Consider the following 19,009-nt stretch of genomic DNA (forward strand, 5'->3'; position numbering starts at 1 on the left):
ATAGCTTAGAAAATAAAAGTAATCCGTTCCTCCAGTTTCAATAAACTCTATTGTTTACATTCCCAAGGGTTTGTTTTGTTTGCTGGGGCTATTATGATTGCATGGATGAGTTTCAATGGCCACAAAAACCACTTATCTCAGCAGGGGGCTGTGTTCACAGTTTGACTGACAGTTTCAAGAGGTTATTAAAGGGTTATCTGCCTTTGATGTGGTAAGTGAATAAATGTTTATTTGTTTTTACAATACATTGACCACTTGAGGGGATTTAATTTTTTATGAATGGCTTTTTGAAATGAGATGTTTTTCAATATAAAGCTATTTGAATGAGAGGTCTACTAGATTGTTAGAAGTTTTGTTTTAATTGTCCATTTCAAAGACATGGCTCCTGAGGTCTAGCCACAGGGGATATTGGGTGAATGGCTATTGATGATCTGTGGCCGAGGTGGGGAGGGGGTGCACATGGAGAGATTTGAAAGGGCATAGGGAGTATGAGGCAGCATAGAAGAGGCATGGGAGGTATGAGGGTTTGAGGGGCATGGGGGTGGTTAGGGTAAGAGGTGAGGCTTAGGGGGCATAGAAATGATGTTGGGAGCTGGATTGTTGCTCGAGAACCAAGGCAAGCCTAACCAGCCCCTCCCCACCCAAACTTCTCCCAGATGGCATCACGGCTTGCAAAACCTGATCTCACCCTGCCCACATCTCTTGGAGACAAAGAAATGGTGTTTTCCGAGGCTGAGTCAAAAATCCATGCCACGGAGTCCCCATAAATTTTGAATGCGTGTACATGCTTTAGGACTACAGTTTTCTGCAAAAAAATTGTAGCCCCTTTGAAGTTACAGTTTATTTTCAGAACGTGGGCACTTTTTAAAAGCAAAGCCCCTCCCCCTCCAGCATCCGACGCCCTTCAAACTGGGGTTTCCCTCAACAAGACCAGAGTGCTTCTCCATTACTCTCCATTGTCTGGAGCATCTCTTTCTAAAGTTACCCATTCCATGGGGTTTGAGTTCAGCAGACATTTGGTGCAAGCCCTCACTTTCCTCAGAGGCATCAGTTGGTTTTGGTACCAGTATACTCGGTCCACATTGCTAAAAAAAAATGCTGTAAAACACATGCATCAATTTGCAGTCAATAAAAGCATGTACTTTTCCTGCTCTTTTAAACTTTGTTTATTGGCTTCATCTAGACATTCTCCTTTTGAGCAAGATCAGGGCCAGGATTTTCCGGCCCTGCCTGCCATGGACATCATCGTGGGCAGGGTGGGAAAATATGGAAAGTGGCCAAGTCAATTAGAACCATGACCCTCTCTTCCAGGTTCCTCCAGTGTGGTCCAAGCAGCACAAGTATCGCGAGGCACCCAATGGTCTGCTCGATCACATTGTGTGTGCCAACATGACTTTGGTGCCCATGTATGTGAGAGTTGTGAATCAGACTCATCAGCTAGATGGTCAGCAGATAGTCCTTGTCACCCAATAGCTACCCGTGGTTACTCACAGTGGCATAAAAGCAGATGGCACAGCAGGCTGATGCCAGAATACTAGGCATTGACCTGTAGGATGCTCTGAGCATGGTCATATACCAACTGGATGTTGAGGGAGCAGAATCCCTCACGGTTGCAGCACATCACTGAGCTAACATGATGCATTCACAAAGAAATCTGTGCGCAGTCGCTGGCACCCTGCAACATGAGGGAGAGAACAATCCTCACAACGTGGCATGCTCAAGTCACCTGTTTCCTCTGGAAAGTGAAATTGATAGGTTGTCAGCTCGCTTTGCATACAGACCTCAGTGACCTCCCTTAAACTACAGTAGACTGTAAATTGGGAAATATTGCTTGGTCCAGCCTGGAAGGAACCTGATGCATACAGTTGCCTTCAAAGCCTCTGGCAATTGCTCTGTGGCTGCATTCTGCCTACACCAGGAGGCAGATTTCAGTTCCCTTTCCTCCCCTAGTTTGTGATTCTCTATCCCTCTCAATTTGTGCTTCATTCTGGTTTGACATTTGTTTTTTAAACCAAGAATAGTGGGGGAAGAATGTCCACTGTTTGATGTTTACGACACTGACTCCATTCTCCATATGCCTTTATATCACAGAACTCTAAGTGGCAAACTGGGGAATAACTTTTTTTGCTAACACACTGCAAATGCCCACTTGCAGGAAATCCTGTTGTAGCAAATCAGTAACAGGCCTCACTTGCTGTGAGAGGTTCAAAATGTTTATTTGGCATTGCTGGGACGATTCTGGCATCTGATGTTCTCAGGAGCCTGGGAAACTGTGCATTCACAGTCCATGATTTTGGACAGTGCCTGGCTGATTTGCTAACCTGTGCCAGGAGCAGGAGAGATCGCAATCCCTTCCTTGGTTCCATGTCCGAGAGTTAACCTGGAGAAATAACTGAGGCAAAAAAGAATTTAATCCTGTGAACACCAGCTCAAAGCAATCAAGATGATGTTTTTCCCCACACCAGCCCTATATAATATTACTGTACCATTTATTTGCTCATACTGGGGTATAGGGTGGCCACTGGGAGGCCAGAAATGCCAGACAGGGACCCTGCACCCCATGTCTGCTAACCTCCACGCATGCACACACAGAGATTTCTGCTATAGTTGTGCAGTAGTTGAATTTTGCTGGGCTACCTGGACACTGAGGGCTGTTATAGGACCCTGCTTGAGATCAGTAGATGGACATCATCAATACCTACGTGTTAATAAAACTGTTATATGTCAAAGAAAGGAAGAACAACCAGTTTTGCCAGACAGTTAAAACTATTAATAGTTCAGTCCGGTTGCATTATGAAACACTTTGAAATGCATAGTTTGTTGAAATATCAAGAACACAAATTTTCAGAAATATACATGCATTAAAGATGTTTATTACAGCATGCATGTTATCCTGCTCATTAAGTGAGGAAAAATGGCAAGTAAATGATACGGGTTTGTGGGTGTGGGTGGGTGACAATGATGTGGGCGATAATACCAACCAGCTTCTTATTGACCTTTGCTGAATTTTGCCCAGCAGAGGTCGGCCGATTCCCCTCCCTTCTGAACCTGCTCCCCCTACCCTCACACTGCGGTTTCTCCCCTCCCCTCCTCACTGCTTCATCTTCAGGGGGTCCCCAGCCACCAGTGAATAACTCGCCAAGTGGCCAACTGAGCACTTTCCCAGAGTTTCAGCTCCAGACTCCTGCCCACAGTCAAATCTGCTTTCATGAAGGGTGGGCCACCAATATAATGAACAGAACATCATCTCCTCACTCCTGATGCCCATTCTGTTTACATTATGACTTACACATTTCAAATGATTATTTTAAAATATTTCTAGAGATGTTTTTGTTCGATGTTTTGGTATTGAGGTGTGAATCAGTGTTGTGATGTGGAATGGTCCTTGATGTGGGTATTATTCAGGATAATGAGAGTCAAATGTGACTGATTGAAACAGAATTTTGAACTTCAAAATACCGGACCTAAGGGCGTCCGGTACTGGAAAGAGGCCAGATGTGCTGAAATCCAGACGGTCTGGTACACAACCGGATGAACGACCACCCTACTGGGGAATTTAATCCCTGTATTAAGCATCTGCTGTCAGCACTGAGCAGAGCTGGGCCAAAGTTAGCATGGACAAAATAATAGGAAAGCTGTCTCTGTTCCTTCACTACAACGCGCTTTAAGCACACATGTAGAACAGCACCACTGGCGCGTCAGAAGGAATTTCCCAAACCCCACATCAGCTATCCTTAGCATCATCTCTCATTGAAACTGCCATTTTAGTTGAGCATTAATGCTGCACTGTAGGATTTGTGGTCGAGGCCTCACCAGTTTGGATCAGAATGCCTGAGCTAGCTTCATCCAGAGAGAGAGAGAGAGAGAGGGCGAGCAAGCAAAAGAGAGAGGGAGATAAAAGAGGCTTTCATTCCAGCAACGTAGGCTGCAGTCAGAGTCAAAATCAGGCTTCAGCAGTAAAAGGACCTTTCACTCAATCATTCTCTTCAGCATATATAAGCATAAAGGCCATTCATGTTTCGCAAAGGGCAACAGCAATTGTTTTTGCTTGTTTCTCTTGCACCACAAACTGTTCTCGAATGGATAAAGTACACTGTGGCTGATTACCAAATGTCGCTGTTCTGTGGTTTTCATGGAAAGATAGAGCAAAGCATAGAGCCTGCTATAAAAACACCAGGAATAATTCTAGACTTTCCTGCCATGAAAGTGGAAATGATGGCATCAACTGTGTGACCACAAACCAGTTCCCCAATTATAGACCAGCAAGTCCTGAAATATTAATGGAAAAACATGAAGGAATTCGATCCCAAAACATTGGTAAAAATCCTGAAATAACAAGGGAAAGTGACTTATTCAGTCACTATGAACCAATGACATTGGCAAACAATGCCTAACAGCTTGGTTCGTTAACACCCAATAGCACGCTCATGACACTTACCATCCTCTGCTGAATAAATGAAAGCAGACAGGCTAAACGGCCCATTTCCTTTGCTGTTAAATGCTTTAACTTTGACTTCAAATGGGGTGCGTGGAGATAGAGAGTCATCTTTGTGAACGTATCTGCTGCCTTCAGGGTTGGGCACCGTCACTTTCCTCCATTCCTTGTCTGTACTTGGCTTGAAGGCAACGATGTAACCAAAGCTGCTTCCATAATGGTACTCTCTTGGCAGGGGCTACAACAGCAGAGTGAGAGAGAGAGAGAGAGAGAGAAAGGGAAAGAGCATTAGCTTTGAGGATAAAAGGTCAAGGGGATGATCAAATTGAGGTGTTTAAGATGATCAAAGGATTTCGTGGAGTAGATAGAAAGGAACTATATCTTTTCATGGTCAAGTCGTGACCTTGAGATTAGAGATAGACTATTCAGGGTGATGCAGAAAGCACTTCTTCACACAAATAGCTGTGGGAATCTGAACTTCATTCCATCAAAAAGCTATGGATTGGGCTAATTGAAAATGTTAGAAGTGATGACGATAGAATTTTATTACATAAGAGGAATGGAGCAAATGTGGGTAAATATAGTTAAGATACAGATCAGCCATGATCTAAATGACTGGCAGAACAGGCTGTAAGGGCTGAATGGCCTACTTCTGTTCCTATAGTTCTTATGAAGTGCACTGCTGCTGAGGAAACTTGTCCTAAGTTAAAGCGTTGTGACAGTACACATTCTAAACTGATTATAAGGGAGAAGTGTTCATCTATTACATTCATTAATGTTATTTCATTATTCTTCTTTTTTTTTTGTTGATTAGTTTTATTTCAGTCATAGCGCATGCAAACACACCATACACCTGCTACCAATAATTTGTAAGTAGCTGCTGAATCTGATCTGAAACAAAAGTGAATAAAATCAAGCTGTCAAAATATCTCTGAGCCAAAAGAGATCAGGTCTGATCACATTACAGTCCATAATCTTTTTTTAATTTGTTCATGGGATGTGGGCATCACTGTCAAGGCCAGCATTTTTATTGCCCATCCCCAATTGCCCTTGTTCAGAGGGCAGTTAAGAGTCAACCACATTGCTCTGGGTGTGGAATCATATGTAGTTCAGACCAGGTAAGGACAGCAGATTTCCTTCCCTAAAGGGCATTAGTGAACCAGATGGGTTTTTACAACAATCGACAATGGTTTCATGGTCATCATTGGACTCTTGATTCCAAATTCTTGAATTCAAATTTCACCATCTGCCATGGTGGGATTCGAACCCAGATCCCCAGAGCATCACCCTGGGTCTCTGGAATACCAGTCCAGTGACATTACCACTATGCCACCATTATTACCACTGGGCTGTGATGCCTGACCTCAGAAGATGGCTAATGCGGCAGGCATCATGTTCACAGCTGTTGGAGAGCAATCACAGCCTCGGCTATAACTACCATCTTAGTAATGTTCTAGACAGCACCTATTATTTAATCTGGGGTTTGAAAGCTTGCATCAAAGGTGAGGCTCAACTTCTCAAAGGCTTCACTGCTGCAACAGTCAAACCTCAATGAGGTCTGACTGGTCAGAAATTAACTTGTCTACCTGTAGGTGAACAAAGAAAGTTATTTGCTTTCTAAACTGTTCACAGGGCACGCTGTGGTGAGATGGATGGTCTTTGTGGAAAATTTTAACAATGGCAGAATCTCAGCTGTGACTCACTCGCAGCACTCTTGCCTCTGAGTTGGCAAGTTGTGCATTCAAGTCCCATTTGAGCCACTTGAGAATAACGCAAGGCCAACACTTCAGTTCAGTTCGAAGGGAGTGCTGCACTGTCGGTGGTACCATCTTTCAGATGAGACTTAAAAAGGAGGGCTCGGATGTAAATTTATTAGGTGCTCCAGCACTATTTGGAAAGAGTAGGAGAGTTCTCTCAGGTGTCCTGGTTAATATTTATCCCTCAACCAACATCCCTAAAACAGATGATTTGGTCATTATCACATTGCAGTTTGTGGGAGCTTGCTCCACACAAATTGACTGCCAGGTTTCCTACATTGCAACTGTGACTACACTTCAAATTGGCTGTAAATTGCTTTGGAATGTCCTGAGGTTCAGAAAAGGGTTTTATAAATGGAAGCACTTTCTTTAGTTAATATATCGTTCACCTTACTGCCAATAACACAACTGAACAAAAGATACTCGAGTTCTGAGACTGCGGAGCTCCAACGGAGACTGACAACCTCCAAGTGCTAGCTTACAATTGCTTTCCAAGTAAGTCTGGTTTCAGCTGATGTGGAATTCATTTCCTTTGTGTTGTCTTCATCAATGCATGCATTAAGTACTGAATTAAAGTGTCAGCCTAGTCTCTGCAGTGCGGCTTGAACCCATGGCCTCCTGACTCAGAGGGTAAAGTGCTGCCACTGAGCCACAGCTGACATTTGTGTCATACATCTCTATTGATTCCTTACTTTGCTACTTTCACGGAGGTGGTCATCCCTTTCAAATATGTTTATCGGTGAATTGTATTCATGGCTTAAATTGGCAGACTGGATAAATTATAGGATTCAACATGCTCTTGAGAGGTAAGTTATCAGAAAATAAATGGTAAGCTTTAACATGGATGGCCTATGAGGAACGTTTGAGGACTCTGGGTCTATATTCGATGGAGTTTAGAAGGATGAGGGGGGATCTGATTGAAACTTACAAAATACTGAAAGGCCTGGATAGAGTGGACGTGGGGAAGATGTTTCCATTGGTAGGAGAGACTAGGACCCGAGGGCACAGCCTCAGAGTAAAGGGAAGACCTTTTAGAACAGAGATGAGGAGAAATTTCTTTAGCCAGAGAGTGGTGAATCTATGGAATTCATTGCCACAGAAGGCTGTGGAGGCCTGGTCATTGAGTGTATTTAAGACCGAGATAGATAGGTTCTTGATTGGTAAGGGGATCAAAGGTTGTGGGGAGAATGCGGGAGAATGGGGTTGAGAAACTTATCAGCCATGATTGAATGGCGGAGCAGACTCGATGGGCCGAATGGCCTAATTTCTGCTCCTATGTCTTATGGCCTAATTTTATGTTAACATTCTATTGAAGTCATGGACTAGTACAATTATTATGATCAGTTGTGCGCTAATCTTCACAGAGCATCATTCAAGGTCAAAGTGTTTGAAGTTTATTCTGGTCTCACAGTAACTGGAGTGTTATTTGAAATGCAAATTGTATTGAGAAACAAGATTGTACAACAAATTGAGAAGTGATACATGTGTGCTAAAATTCTGTAGCCAAAAAAAAAAGCATGCATATTTTCATTCACCTTTCACAACAAGGATGGGTCACTAGCAGATAGGATATTTCCCTTAGCAAAGTGGTCAATACCCAGGGATGGAGGGGGGTTGGGAGTGCGTACTGTAATCTACGGGGTTGTGGCCCAAGAGCTGGAAAGTTGGATTAGGCTGTATTGTTCTTTTTTTGGATGGCATAGACATGATGGGCCAAATGGCCTCCTTCTGCACTGTAAATTTTCTGTCGCTCTATATAAGACAATGCCTGCTAATCTCTTCAGTCTTGTACTTGGCAGCAAGACTGCAGAACACCCAATGTGCAGAAAACTATTGGAAAGAAAGAGGGTGCCTCCCCACGCCAGTCTGCTTTATTTACCAGAACCTACCGTCCAGGTTACTGTCAGTTCCTGGTGGCTTCCGCCGCCTCCCCCGACATCGGATGGAGCCACGGTGGGAGCTGTGGGAAGAAGGCAGGCGAGTTTTAGTGGCTTGCATTGAAGATGGAGGTGAAAATTTTGTAAAGAAGGCACTCGCTTTTTCTTGCAACACAAACAACACACAAGACTGATATAATTACAATAACAGTGACCTGCAATAGCTGCCAGAGTCCAGTTCCTTGCCAAGACTAACACATAACTGTTGCTCTGGGATTGCTGCCAGTTTTTAAACAGCGCCACTGAAGCAAGGTTGTCAGCAAATTCTTTGCTACTATTGGAGATATTTCTTCTTAATGATTCCCCACTTCATGTAGTACAGGCCAAAACAATCTAATCTACAGACTGAAACCAATAAGATATTAAGAGGAACAATCCAACCCCCTTCTACCCATAGCTTTGAGGAACAAATTTCATAGACAAATGTTGTTCTCAAATCTCTAGCCTTGCTCGAGACCCTTGTATTTCCAACTTGTGTTCTCAAACCCTTCTTCCATTGTCCAATTTGACTAGCAGTGCTTCCTTCAGTCTTACTGCCTCAAAGATCTGGAGTAACACCCATTTTATACAGTGCATAAATCACTCTAAACAACTGGCTTATGAATAAAGAAAGCTGCATCAAAAATACAAATATGCAAAACTTTTTGCGTGGCTTCAATTCTGGTTAATAAAGCTAATTGTTTGTCCTTCCAGTGAGGCCTGATCATTATCAATAAATTCCATAATTAGATTCAAATTTGATAAATGTTCAGAAATGCTAATTTCGGCACTGCGCAATTCTGATGTCACTTGTGGAGCCACTTTCATAATTTCAATTGTTGTTCTCAACCTCCTTCCCTCTATACTCACAGATCGCAAGCTCCTGTAATACCTCCTAAAAAATGCTCTTTATAGGTGGAATCAGCTTTCCTTCATTCCACACTGTCAAATGTCTGCAATTTTTCTGGTCTGATTTTATGCTTTGCTATTCTGGAAGGTACAAATGCTTCCAGCCTCCCAACAAAGTAGCAGTCCCAAACGTTGTAATGTGCCTCTAAGTGAAAGCAGCATGACATCCTGAGAAGGGAAATGTGTCATGCGGTCCAGTTTTGGTTTTACTTTTGCTTTTGAGCGTAGCACACGCACAGAGCTGTTGATGTATTCAGCTTTCTACCTTGTGCCTAGTCTTAATTAATGAACCCACAACATGTTTACACAATCTTTTATGAGTGATTGGTGCCTTTATATCATTATAAAAACACAATACCAATGAGGCAAAATGCAACTCTTCCACCACAAACACAACAGTCACCTGAAAGTTTACTAAATTTTTGAGAGTGCATGGAGGTGTCTGCCAATCAGGCAAGCAATACATTATACTTATTGCTTAAACGTTGAAGGACCTTGCACAATTAAGGCCAAGAATTTCACAAACCTGAAGAAAAATACAATTTTTAAATAAGAGGCCAATTATTGAAAATGTCACTCAATCGTACAGTAATTTTCAAACAAAGCCTAAAGTTTTGCTTCCAACAGCTCCACAAGAAGCAAGGTGCAGCTTCTGGAGGTTAAATGAACATCGAGGCAAGAAAGCTAAACAAGCGTGAGAGCTGCTAACTGTGCCATAAACAAACTGAAATCCAGAGAGACTGCGGTTTACAATAACTGCCTGGCTGGTCGTGAGATTGACTTGGTTAGATGGTCCTGGGTTTGCAGACTGTCTGATGTCACTGTCTTCAATGGAGATACTGATGCAAATTTCACCTTCACTGCCTGGGCAGTGAAATGGGTGATCCACTCTGTTCTAGAACCCGCCAGATTTTTATTCCACCAAAATGTGCAAAGTGCATGCAATCCGCTCTCCCAGATTACAGGTGAAGACAAATATCTGCCCCACCATATAGGCCAAAGGCTGAATGTTACAGAAGCCAAATAAAGAACTGGTGCCAGGAAGTTCTTCATATGAAGATTGATCAATTCATGGAAGGAACCACTAGACAGAAAAGTGGAGATGTAAATCCTGGACTCCTTTGACAAATATTTCGGTGCAACAACTGGATGGTGTAATTTATTGAGTCCTTCTGAATGTATGAATTAAAATAGGCTGCAGCTTTTTCTGATTCTTTCAGTTTCTTGTAATCTTGGGATACAGGGGACACTGCCTAGAAGTGAAGTGAGAGGCCTTGGAAGGAGGGAACAATATTTACACTTTTGTGAAAAGAAAGGAAATCTGTTGAAATAGAATGTTTAACTATGTTTCTCAACCTCTTCCCCTCACACCTCTCACCACGGATGGGTGGAAATTGAAATAAAAATACTCCTCCTCGGCTAAACCGGTTTCAAGGATTCCAAATAACAGTCATCATGATTCAGGAGGTTTCGCTTTTCAAAGAGAATACAGCAATAAATACAAGAGTAGGAGTGCTTGAAGTGTGAGATTGATGTTCAGCTCAAATCAGTCATGCAACGAGAACCCCTTGTTTTCAACGGTTTGCAAAGAGGTAGAAAAGCAGAAAATATGAACACATTCCACTGACATCAAATCAACCAATGAGTGCCTCTCAAATCTTTTGCAAACACAGTCTTTACCAGGAGCTAGTATTCTGGCATCAGTCACTAAAGATTTATGAAGCAAAAAAAATACATTGTTACGATTTCCCGGCTACAAAGGTAACGTGGCCACAATTCAGCTCCGCAGGGCACTTAAACACACAAGCCAGAATGATCTCGAGGAAACATTTTAAAATTGGCACCGGGCTTGATTTTTCACACCAGCACACAATCTCTGTTTGGCAGCTTGCTGAAAACTAATAACCTCAACACAGTATTTTACAGACTTCATTCTGAGGGTTTGTGCTCTTTATGAAGAGGTGAAGGAAATTAGACGGATTTATGATTGGTGCGTGCAGGGTGATCACCGAATGGACTTCCTTTCAATGGAAGATAAACATCCACTAAAACAGATGCTGCTCCAACCATTCAATTTCCTTAAACCCTGTAGCTGTCAATGCGTCACTTGATTGTGTGAGGAGAATTGAATCATACAATTATACACCACAGAAGGAAACCATTGAGGCCATTGAGCATGCACCCGCTCTTTCAAGAAGAAATCCAGTTTGACCCACTCACCCACTCTTTCCCATGTCCCTGTAATGTTTTCTCCTTCAAGTATTTTGTTCAATTCTCTTTTGAAGGCTACCATTGTATCTGCTTCCAGAACCCTAGCAGGCAGTGCATTCCAAACCTTAACCACTTGTTGGGTAAAAAAAGCTGGTCTTCATGCCCCCTCCAGTGCTTTTGTCAAACAGCTTAAATCTGTGCCCTCTGGTCATCGACTCTTCAGCCATCAGCAAGTTTCTCTTTATTTACTCTAACTCCATCTTGATTTTAAACACCTCTATCAAATCTCCTCTTAGCTTTCACTGCTCCAAGGAGAACAATGTCAGCTTCACCAGTCTATCTACGGAAGCGTGACCCCTCATCTCTGGACTATTCTAGTAAATTTACTTCGTACCCTAACTAAAGTCTTCACATTCCAGGGTTGTGTGCAGAATTGGACACAATTCTCTAATTGGTGCCAAACCAGTGTTTTATAAAGGTTGAGCATTACCTCCTAGCTTTCGGAGTGCGGGGAATGTGAATAAGTGCATGGGTTTGGGTATGGTAATGGGGTGGGGTGTTTAAGTCTTAGAGAAATGCGAGCGCGCTAGAAAGCTGCTTCAACCCACTGACTTCCACATTTAACTCAGATACACACACACAGAGAGGTGGGTTTCAGTTTCAATATGTTAATCAGTTACAGTGATATTGACATGGCTTTTGCAATTTAACTGGGGTCGATGGGTCTGCTAGGTTTCCTAGAACTCAGCAATGAAAGCAATTTGAGAACATGGTGTCAGTTGAGGATGCTGAAGGCACGACAAGGAAACATGCCAATAAGTATTTACACATCAGAGCTGCCTTCTTGCCTGCATTTTTTCCACAGTACTTGGGCGGAGAACTTACTCTTACACCACTGGAGGTTAGTATTCTGATCCAGAAAGCCCATTGGTGAAGGTCAGAGCTGGAGCCAATCTTTACACACTTACGTTTATTTACAGAATTATGTATCACAAGCATATACTTCCTAACCTAACAACCACAGTTTCAGGGTGTATTTATTTTTATAGGGGGCTCAAGTGAATCCTTGGTTAATGCCCATTACCTGGATGCAATTAAACACAATTAATATACAATCAACAGATTCTCTTCTATCTCTTTAAATAAATATTAGAGTTAATAAGTACAACCAAAATTTCAAACCAAGTTAAATCCAAATCCTCCATATTCTGTACAACGCATTACATCATGAGATGCTCTTCCTCTAGGATCTCTAACAATTTCTTCATACATGAATTTCTTTTCATAATACTGTCAGGGTTGATGACTTGCATCCACCCATTTATCCTTAGAGATTTCCTTTCTCTCCAGCATTTGTTTCAAGTCAGCAAGGTTAATTCGTAACCTTTTCTCATTCACACCTTTTGTAGAATGCGTATTATCCCACAAGGAATTATTATGTACATAATATTCAATGGATATACTGTCTTCAGTATGCCCTTGGTGCATAACCTCACTTAAAATATTTAGCAAATAGAATCCCAAATCCATCGCCTCCAGGAGAGCCAGACTTTCAGCAGTGGTAATGCTATCAAACAGCCCTTTTTCATTTTCTTAGCTTTGCAAGCTAAAGGGAACCATTTCCAATTTTAACCTATAAGAAATATTATGAAACAAGCTGCACTAGAATATCCATCAGGAAGATTAGCATGTAGTGCATTGCTAAAAATGACTAGCTTCAGGTTCTTTGGATCACCGAAGGAAGAAGGGAAAGAAGACTTCAATTTATTAGTACTTTTCATGACCACCAGACATCTCAAAGCACCTTACAGTGAATTAAGTACTTTTTGAAATGTAGTCACTGTTGTAACGTAGGAAATGTGGCAGCCAGTTTGCATACAGCAAGTTCCCATTAACTCCCGGCAATGTGATAATGACCAAATAATCTGTTTTTGTGATGTTGATTGAAGGATAAATATTAACCAAGGTGTTTCATTGTAGTACATAACTCAGATACATCAAAGCACATAAGAACATAAGGAATAGGAACAGGAGTAGACCATTCGGCCCCTCGAGCCTGTTCCGCCATTCAGTAAGATCATGGGTGATCTTCTGTGTTTCGATTTCCACATTCCCATCTAACCCCGATAACCTTTGATTCCCTTGCCTACCAAGAATCTATCTACCTCTGCCTTAAAAATATTCAATGCCCCACCTCCACCGCCTTCTGAGGCAAAGAGTTCCAAAGTCGCACAACCCCCTGAGAGGAAAAAATTCTCCTCATCTCTGTCCTAAAAGGACAAGCCCTAATTTTAAAACAGTGCCCTCTAGTTCTGGACTCACCCACAAGAGGAGGCATCCTTTCGACGTCTACCTTGTCAAGGCCGTTCAGGATCTTGTATACTTCAATCAGATCACCCCTCACTCTTCTAAACTCCAGTGGAAACAAGCCCAGTCTGTCCAACCTTTCCTCATAAGACAACTCATTCCAGTATCAATCTAGTAAACCTCCTTCAAACCGCCTCCAATACATTTACTTTCTTCCTTAAATAAGGAGACCAAAACTGAACACAGTAGTCAAGGTGTGGTCTCACCAATGCCCTGTATAACTGAAGCATAACATCCTGACTTTTATGTTCAGTCCCTCTGCCCTTAAAAAAGGATGGCATTCCATTAACCTTCTTAATTACTTGCTGTACCTGCAGTCTAACTTTTTATGACTCATGTACTAGAACACCTAGATCCCTCTGCACCTCAGAATTATGCAGCCGTTCTGCATTTAAGTAGTACTCCGCCTTTTTGTTCCTCCTGCCAAAGTGAACAACTTCACATTTTCCCACATTTGCCAGACCTTTGCCCATTCACAACCTATCTATATCCATCTGCAACCTCATGTCCTCTTCACATCATACTTTCTTCCAATCTTTGTGTCATCTGCAAATTTAGTTACCAGGTCTTCATTCCCCTCATCTAAGTCATTGATGTAAATCGTAAAATGCTGAGGCCCCAGTAAGGCCCCTGTGGGACACCACTCGTCACATCCTGCCAATCCGAAAAAGACCCATTTATACATACTCTCTGCTTTCTGCCAGCCAGCCAATCTTTTATCCATGCTAATACGTTACCCCCTACACCACGCGCTTTTATTTTCCGTAATAATCTTTGATGTGGCTCCTTATCAAATGCCTTCTGAAACTCCAAGTACAGTACGTCTACAGGTTCCCCTTTATTCACTGCACATGTTACTCCTTCAAAAAACTCCAATAAATTGGTTAGATATGATTTTCCTTTCACAAAATCATGCTGACTCTTCCCGATTGCATTGAGCTCTAAGTGCCCAGTTATAACCTCCTTAAATATCAATTCTAATAACTTCCCCATAACACGATACCAAGTCTAATATAACCTACTCTCTTGTTAGTTTATTAGAGCAGCATGTTCTGGAACCATCTCAAAAGCATTCTAAAAACTCCTCATCCAGGCTACTACTGCCAATCTGATTTTTCCAGTTCATGTGTAGATTAAAATCACCATGATTATTGCTATCCCTTTATCACAAGCATACAATATTTTCTCTTGAATACTTTGTCCTACACTGTGGCTACTGTTAGGGGGCCTGTAGACCACTCCCACTAATGACTTCCCCCCACCCAACTATTCCTCATCTCCACCCAAACCGATTTTACATCCTGATCTCCTGAACCAAGGTCATCTCTAACTATTGCACCAGTGCCCTCTTTGATTAACAATGCTATCCCTCCACCTTTACCTAGCTTCCTATTCTTCTTGAATGTCAAGTACCCCTCAATATTAAGGACCCAATCTTTGTCGTTCTGCAGCCACATCTCCATAATTGCTGTCAGATCATATTTATTTACTTCAATGTGGGCCATCAATTCACTTACTTTGTTATGAATGCTACATGCATTCAGATAGAGAGCCTTTAGTTTTGTCTTTTTGTTACCATTGTGACATCTAGTCTTGACTGTTGATGTATTCTTAGTTTTTTTTTCTCTGTCCCTTCCTGCTATTCTCTGACTCTAATTTCTCATATTACTCTTTTGCTCTCCTCTGTGTGATATGACTGAAGCAGTTGGTAAAGCGCAGTTATTTAAAAATCCCAGAGGGAAACTTAAAATTATATGTTATGGCAATTGTTTAAAGTGTTATGTTTGAGATGTGACTCTAAATTCAGGAATCAGACCATTAGTTCTCGAGGTTTTACATTAAACTAGATGAAACAGTTTATTAATTTACACAGGTTAAAATATATATACACATGGCTTCAAATTACTCTCATAACTTTTAACAAATTCCCAAATTAATCTCCATTAAGGCAACAGCAACCCATAGACTTAACCAAACACCAGGCAAAGCAAATTCAAAATGAGGTTCTTTTCACTTTGGTTCCTATGGAGTCAGTTGGAGGCTTACAGCTGCTATTGCTCTCACATTGCCTCTGCCCTGCACATATAAAACTGAAGTTATACCTATCACCGCCCATTGAATGTAAATTCTCATTGTATCACCAGCCTCTTCTAATAATAAAACCACTTTCATAGTATCAATTTTCTTAGTAATGTAAACATATTGTTTGGTATCTGCTAGATAGGTGTCAGTTTTCACCCCACTTCTTGAATGCTCTATTCAAAAAAATGCAAATGCAATCTCTCTCTCTTACATGTCAAAACTAGTACACATCAAAGCACCCAGACTAGCTGGCTTTAATCCAATTAAGACACATCCACAGACTAAACCTCTATTTTAAAAGAAAAATATTTTCCAATAATATTATATACATTAATAGCTTCATGACACTTGACTCCACACCTTGAATTGCGACCTCTACCCAAGTTGATCCCTCACCCCTCTTGTTTAGTTTAAAGCCCCCTCTACTTTCCTAGTTATGAGATTTGTGAGAGCTGGCATCTGGTCTAGTCTGAGTGTACAACCAACTCAAATGACCAGTTAAGCTTTGGAACTGCTTTGTCCCTTCTTTAGATATGACACCATCTTTCTGGGAGGACCTGGTACAATTAACCGGCATGGGACTAACACTATAGAAGTAGGATTGTTGATTTAAAACTATTCCAGACCTTCTCGGTTTAATATCTAAATCAATATATATAAAACCCCATGAATCTGTCTAATAGGTGGATATCCATTTACTGAATCAAGCAGAAGACATTCTGTGAAGCACAACTGTTTTATTGTTAACCTATAGTTCAGTACAAATACCAGTTTCCACTCTTCCCTTCTGGATTCCTTCCTTATCCAGAAGCAAAATCCCTCTACTGGCCAAAAACCCAGCTCTTAAGTACAGGTATCAATGAGCATCACCTGCTCTCAATTCACTCTGAAACTTGTTCTGGTAAAAGGACCTGCATTTCTAACATTGTCAAAGCCAGACACCAAATTTTAAATTCTACTCTAATTGTATCAATAACAAATTTAGTCGATTGGTAGCACAGAACGTGAGTATTGCTCAAAAAAGAGACATGCCAAAGCTTTCCATCTTGCACTGATCAGGACACTTCACAAGAATACCAACACAAGGGGAAAGCATTTAAACTGTGTGTGAAGAGAGACTGACAGTCACTATCACTGGTGCATTCACCATGGCAACACCTCTATCAACCCACTTGCCAACCAATCAGCACTCTCTTCACATACAGTATAAATTGTTGTTTCCCCTTGTATTGGTATTCTTGTGAAGTGTTCTGATGAGTGCAAGACAAAAAGCTTCAACATGTCTCTTTTTACAGCAATAACACATTTCCTGAATTCCACAGAGCCATCCATAAGAAATCACCAACATGCATGATGAAGATGCCTGAAAGTTTTCCTTTATGATACCAATACAACATTGCGGGATCTGCTTTGAGTTGAACACAAACCATTTGGAGTAGATCACATCCTACTGAAAAATACCCCATCCTGGATGCATCATTCAAGCCATTGATGCATTTGTTTAGTTACCATAGTTTTCCTTCTGCATATGCTGTCTCTTTGGGTGGCTTCAGAAACACCTCTTTCTGGGTGAGATAAAAATGTCTATGTAGCTTTAAAATAGTTTTATTTATTCTCTCTGATTCTTATCACCTGAAGCCATTAACATTTGTCTAACACTCTGATGCATACAATCAGGTTTGAGAGGTGTCAGCTGTGGCTCAGTTCATAGCACCCTCGCCTTTGAATCAGAAGGTTGTGGGTTCATGTCCCACTCCCGGAAACCAAGAACTGTGAATGTACTCGAAAGAGTTACAATCTGTGACTGTTGATAACTCGAAAGAGTTACAATCAGGTTTGTTAAAGGGATACAATAATGTCTTGATTGGGTAAAATGCAGATCCACTGACTTTCCAGAAATAATTGCCCTATTATGCTCCACGTCAAGTTTTGTTTGTGCCTTTTTCATACAAGGTTTACTAAACAGCATGCATATCTCACTGGTGTCATGAAACTAACATATTTTAAAATTATATTATTGTGGTTTATTATAAAGTAGGTTTATGATTCTGGCTGTGTGATTCAATTGAATTAGAGTCAGATGGACTGTAAGCTTGAAATTATCAAAAGAAGTTAGGAGTAAAAGGCATTTGAAATCCTAATTAATAAACATGGATGAGGGATTAGCATGCAGGGTGTGAAGGAAATTTGCATTTTTAGGTAAGTGAAGGGGTTGTTTGGGTTTCAAAGGGATGATAGGATGTTTACAACTAACAAGATAAGCAAGGCCAAGCAGTACGTTTATTTTACTCAAAGGTACTGACCATATTGGCAACGAGAAAGATTTTTATATTATGGGACATGTAAATTTCCTAAGGCATATGGAATAATGAAATGTACAGATTAAAGAGAGCGAAACATATGTAAAGAAGGATGGAAGGTTATGTTGGAGGGATGTGTAAAATTTTGCAAGGTACACCATGTGACAGACCTGGGAGAAGCCTCTAGCCACTTTTGCAGAAGTCTGCCATGTCCAGTGACTAAAGTTGCGTTAAAAAGCCTTCGGAATTCCACTGTCATGTGGGTGCTGTGGTAAACTTACTGGACTGCCTATCTAAATTTAAAATCTATTTTAGACTGTTGCCTTAAAGAGGGTGTGCAGTTGGGAGTCAGATTAATTAGGGATTTTGGGATTTGTCATAGTATTAAGTAACTGCAATCTTATGTATGTGCTTAGAATCTTTTCTTTTGTTAATAAATGTTTTAATTTAATTTTTAAAATCTTTCAATTCAGTGCACAAATATCTCGTAATAAATACAAATTGCAAAACCATTGTAATAGCATGGCCAAGTTTCCCTTGTGGATTTGGTCCACCTGGCACGTATCACCTGCCACGTCATAACACTGGAGACTACATTAGTACTTATAAAATGGCATATTTCAGCTATTTTACATGAAATTACAACTCTCTTTAATGAATGTGTTGCCATCATCAAACCTAAAGAAAGTAATACTTTCATATTGTAAAACCTTGCGTTGATCCTCACTACTCAGTGAATTGAGGCAACACTTTAACCAATCTGTTCCACATACTGTTGAAGTGCAAGTACTACCTAGCACTGCACTGTTGAATGAGTCCATGACTAACACAGTCATCACGGGATTAAAACTTCTTGTGGCCAGTGTAATTTATTCATATTCCTCATTATCTTCATCCTCTTCTTTGGAATTCTATGAGTCAAGTGTCATTTTGAGGACCCTGCCTCTCCTGGGCAGTTCATCACAGAACAGTACTTTGAGTTATACCTGAAGCACCATTAACTGTTCTTTGAGCATTCCAAGGATTTATTCA

The 19,009-nt window shown here is 41.1% G+C and overlaps 1 protein-coding gene across 1 annotated transcript in view; it reads right to left on the reverse strand.

Moving 5' to 3' along the window:
* The window catches only part of cntn1b (contactin 1b), a 595,565-nt gene that overhangs the window by 193,789 nt on the left and 382,767 nt on the right, over positions 1 to 19,009 (reverse strand). The window contains exons 17-18 of the mRNA XM_078568473.1: positions 8,082 to 8,152; positions 4,439 to 4,673 (exon numbers count right to left, since the gene is read on the reverse strand). Of these exons, the coding sequence (XP_078424599.1) occupies positions 4,439 to 4,673; positions 8,082 to 8,152 (306 nt within the window). The remainder of the gene's footprint in view (positions 1 to 4,438; positions 4,674 to 8,081; positions 8,153 to 19,009) is intronic.

This window comes from Cetorhinus maximus, chromosome 22 (genome assembly GCF_964194155.1).
Source record: "Cetorhinus maximus chromosome 22, sCetMax3.hap1.1, whole genome shotgun sequence".
Classification (NCBI taxonomy): Eukaryota; Metazoa; Chordata; class Chondrichthyes; order Lamniformes; family Cetorhinidae; genus Cetorhinus; species Cetorhinus maximus.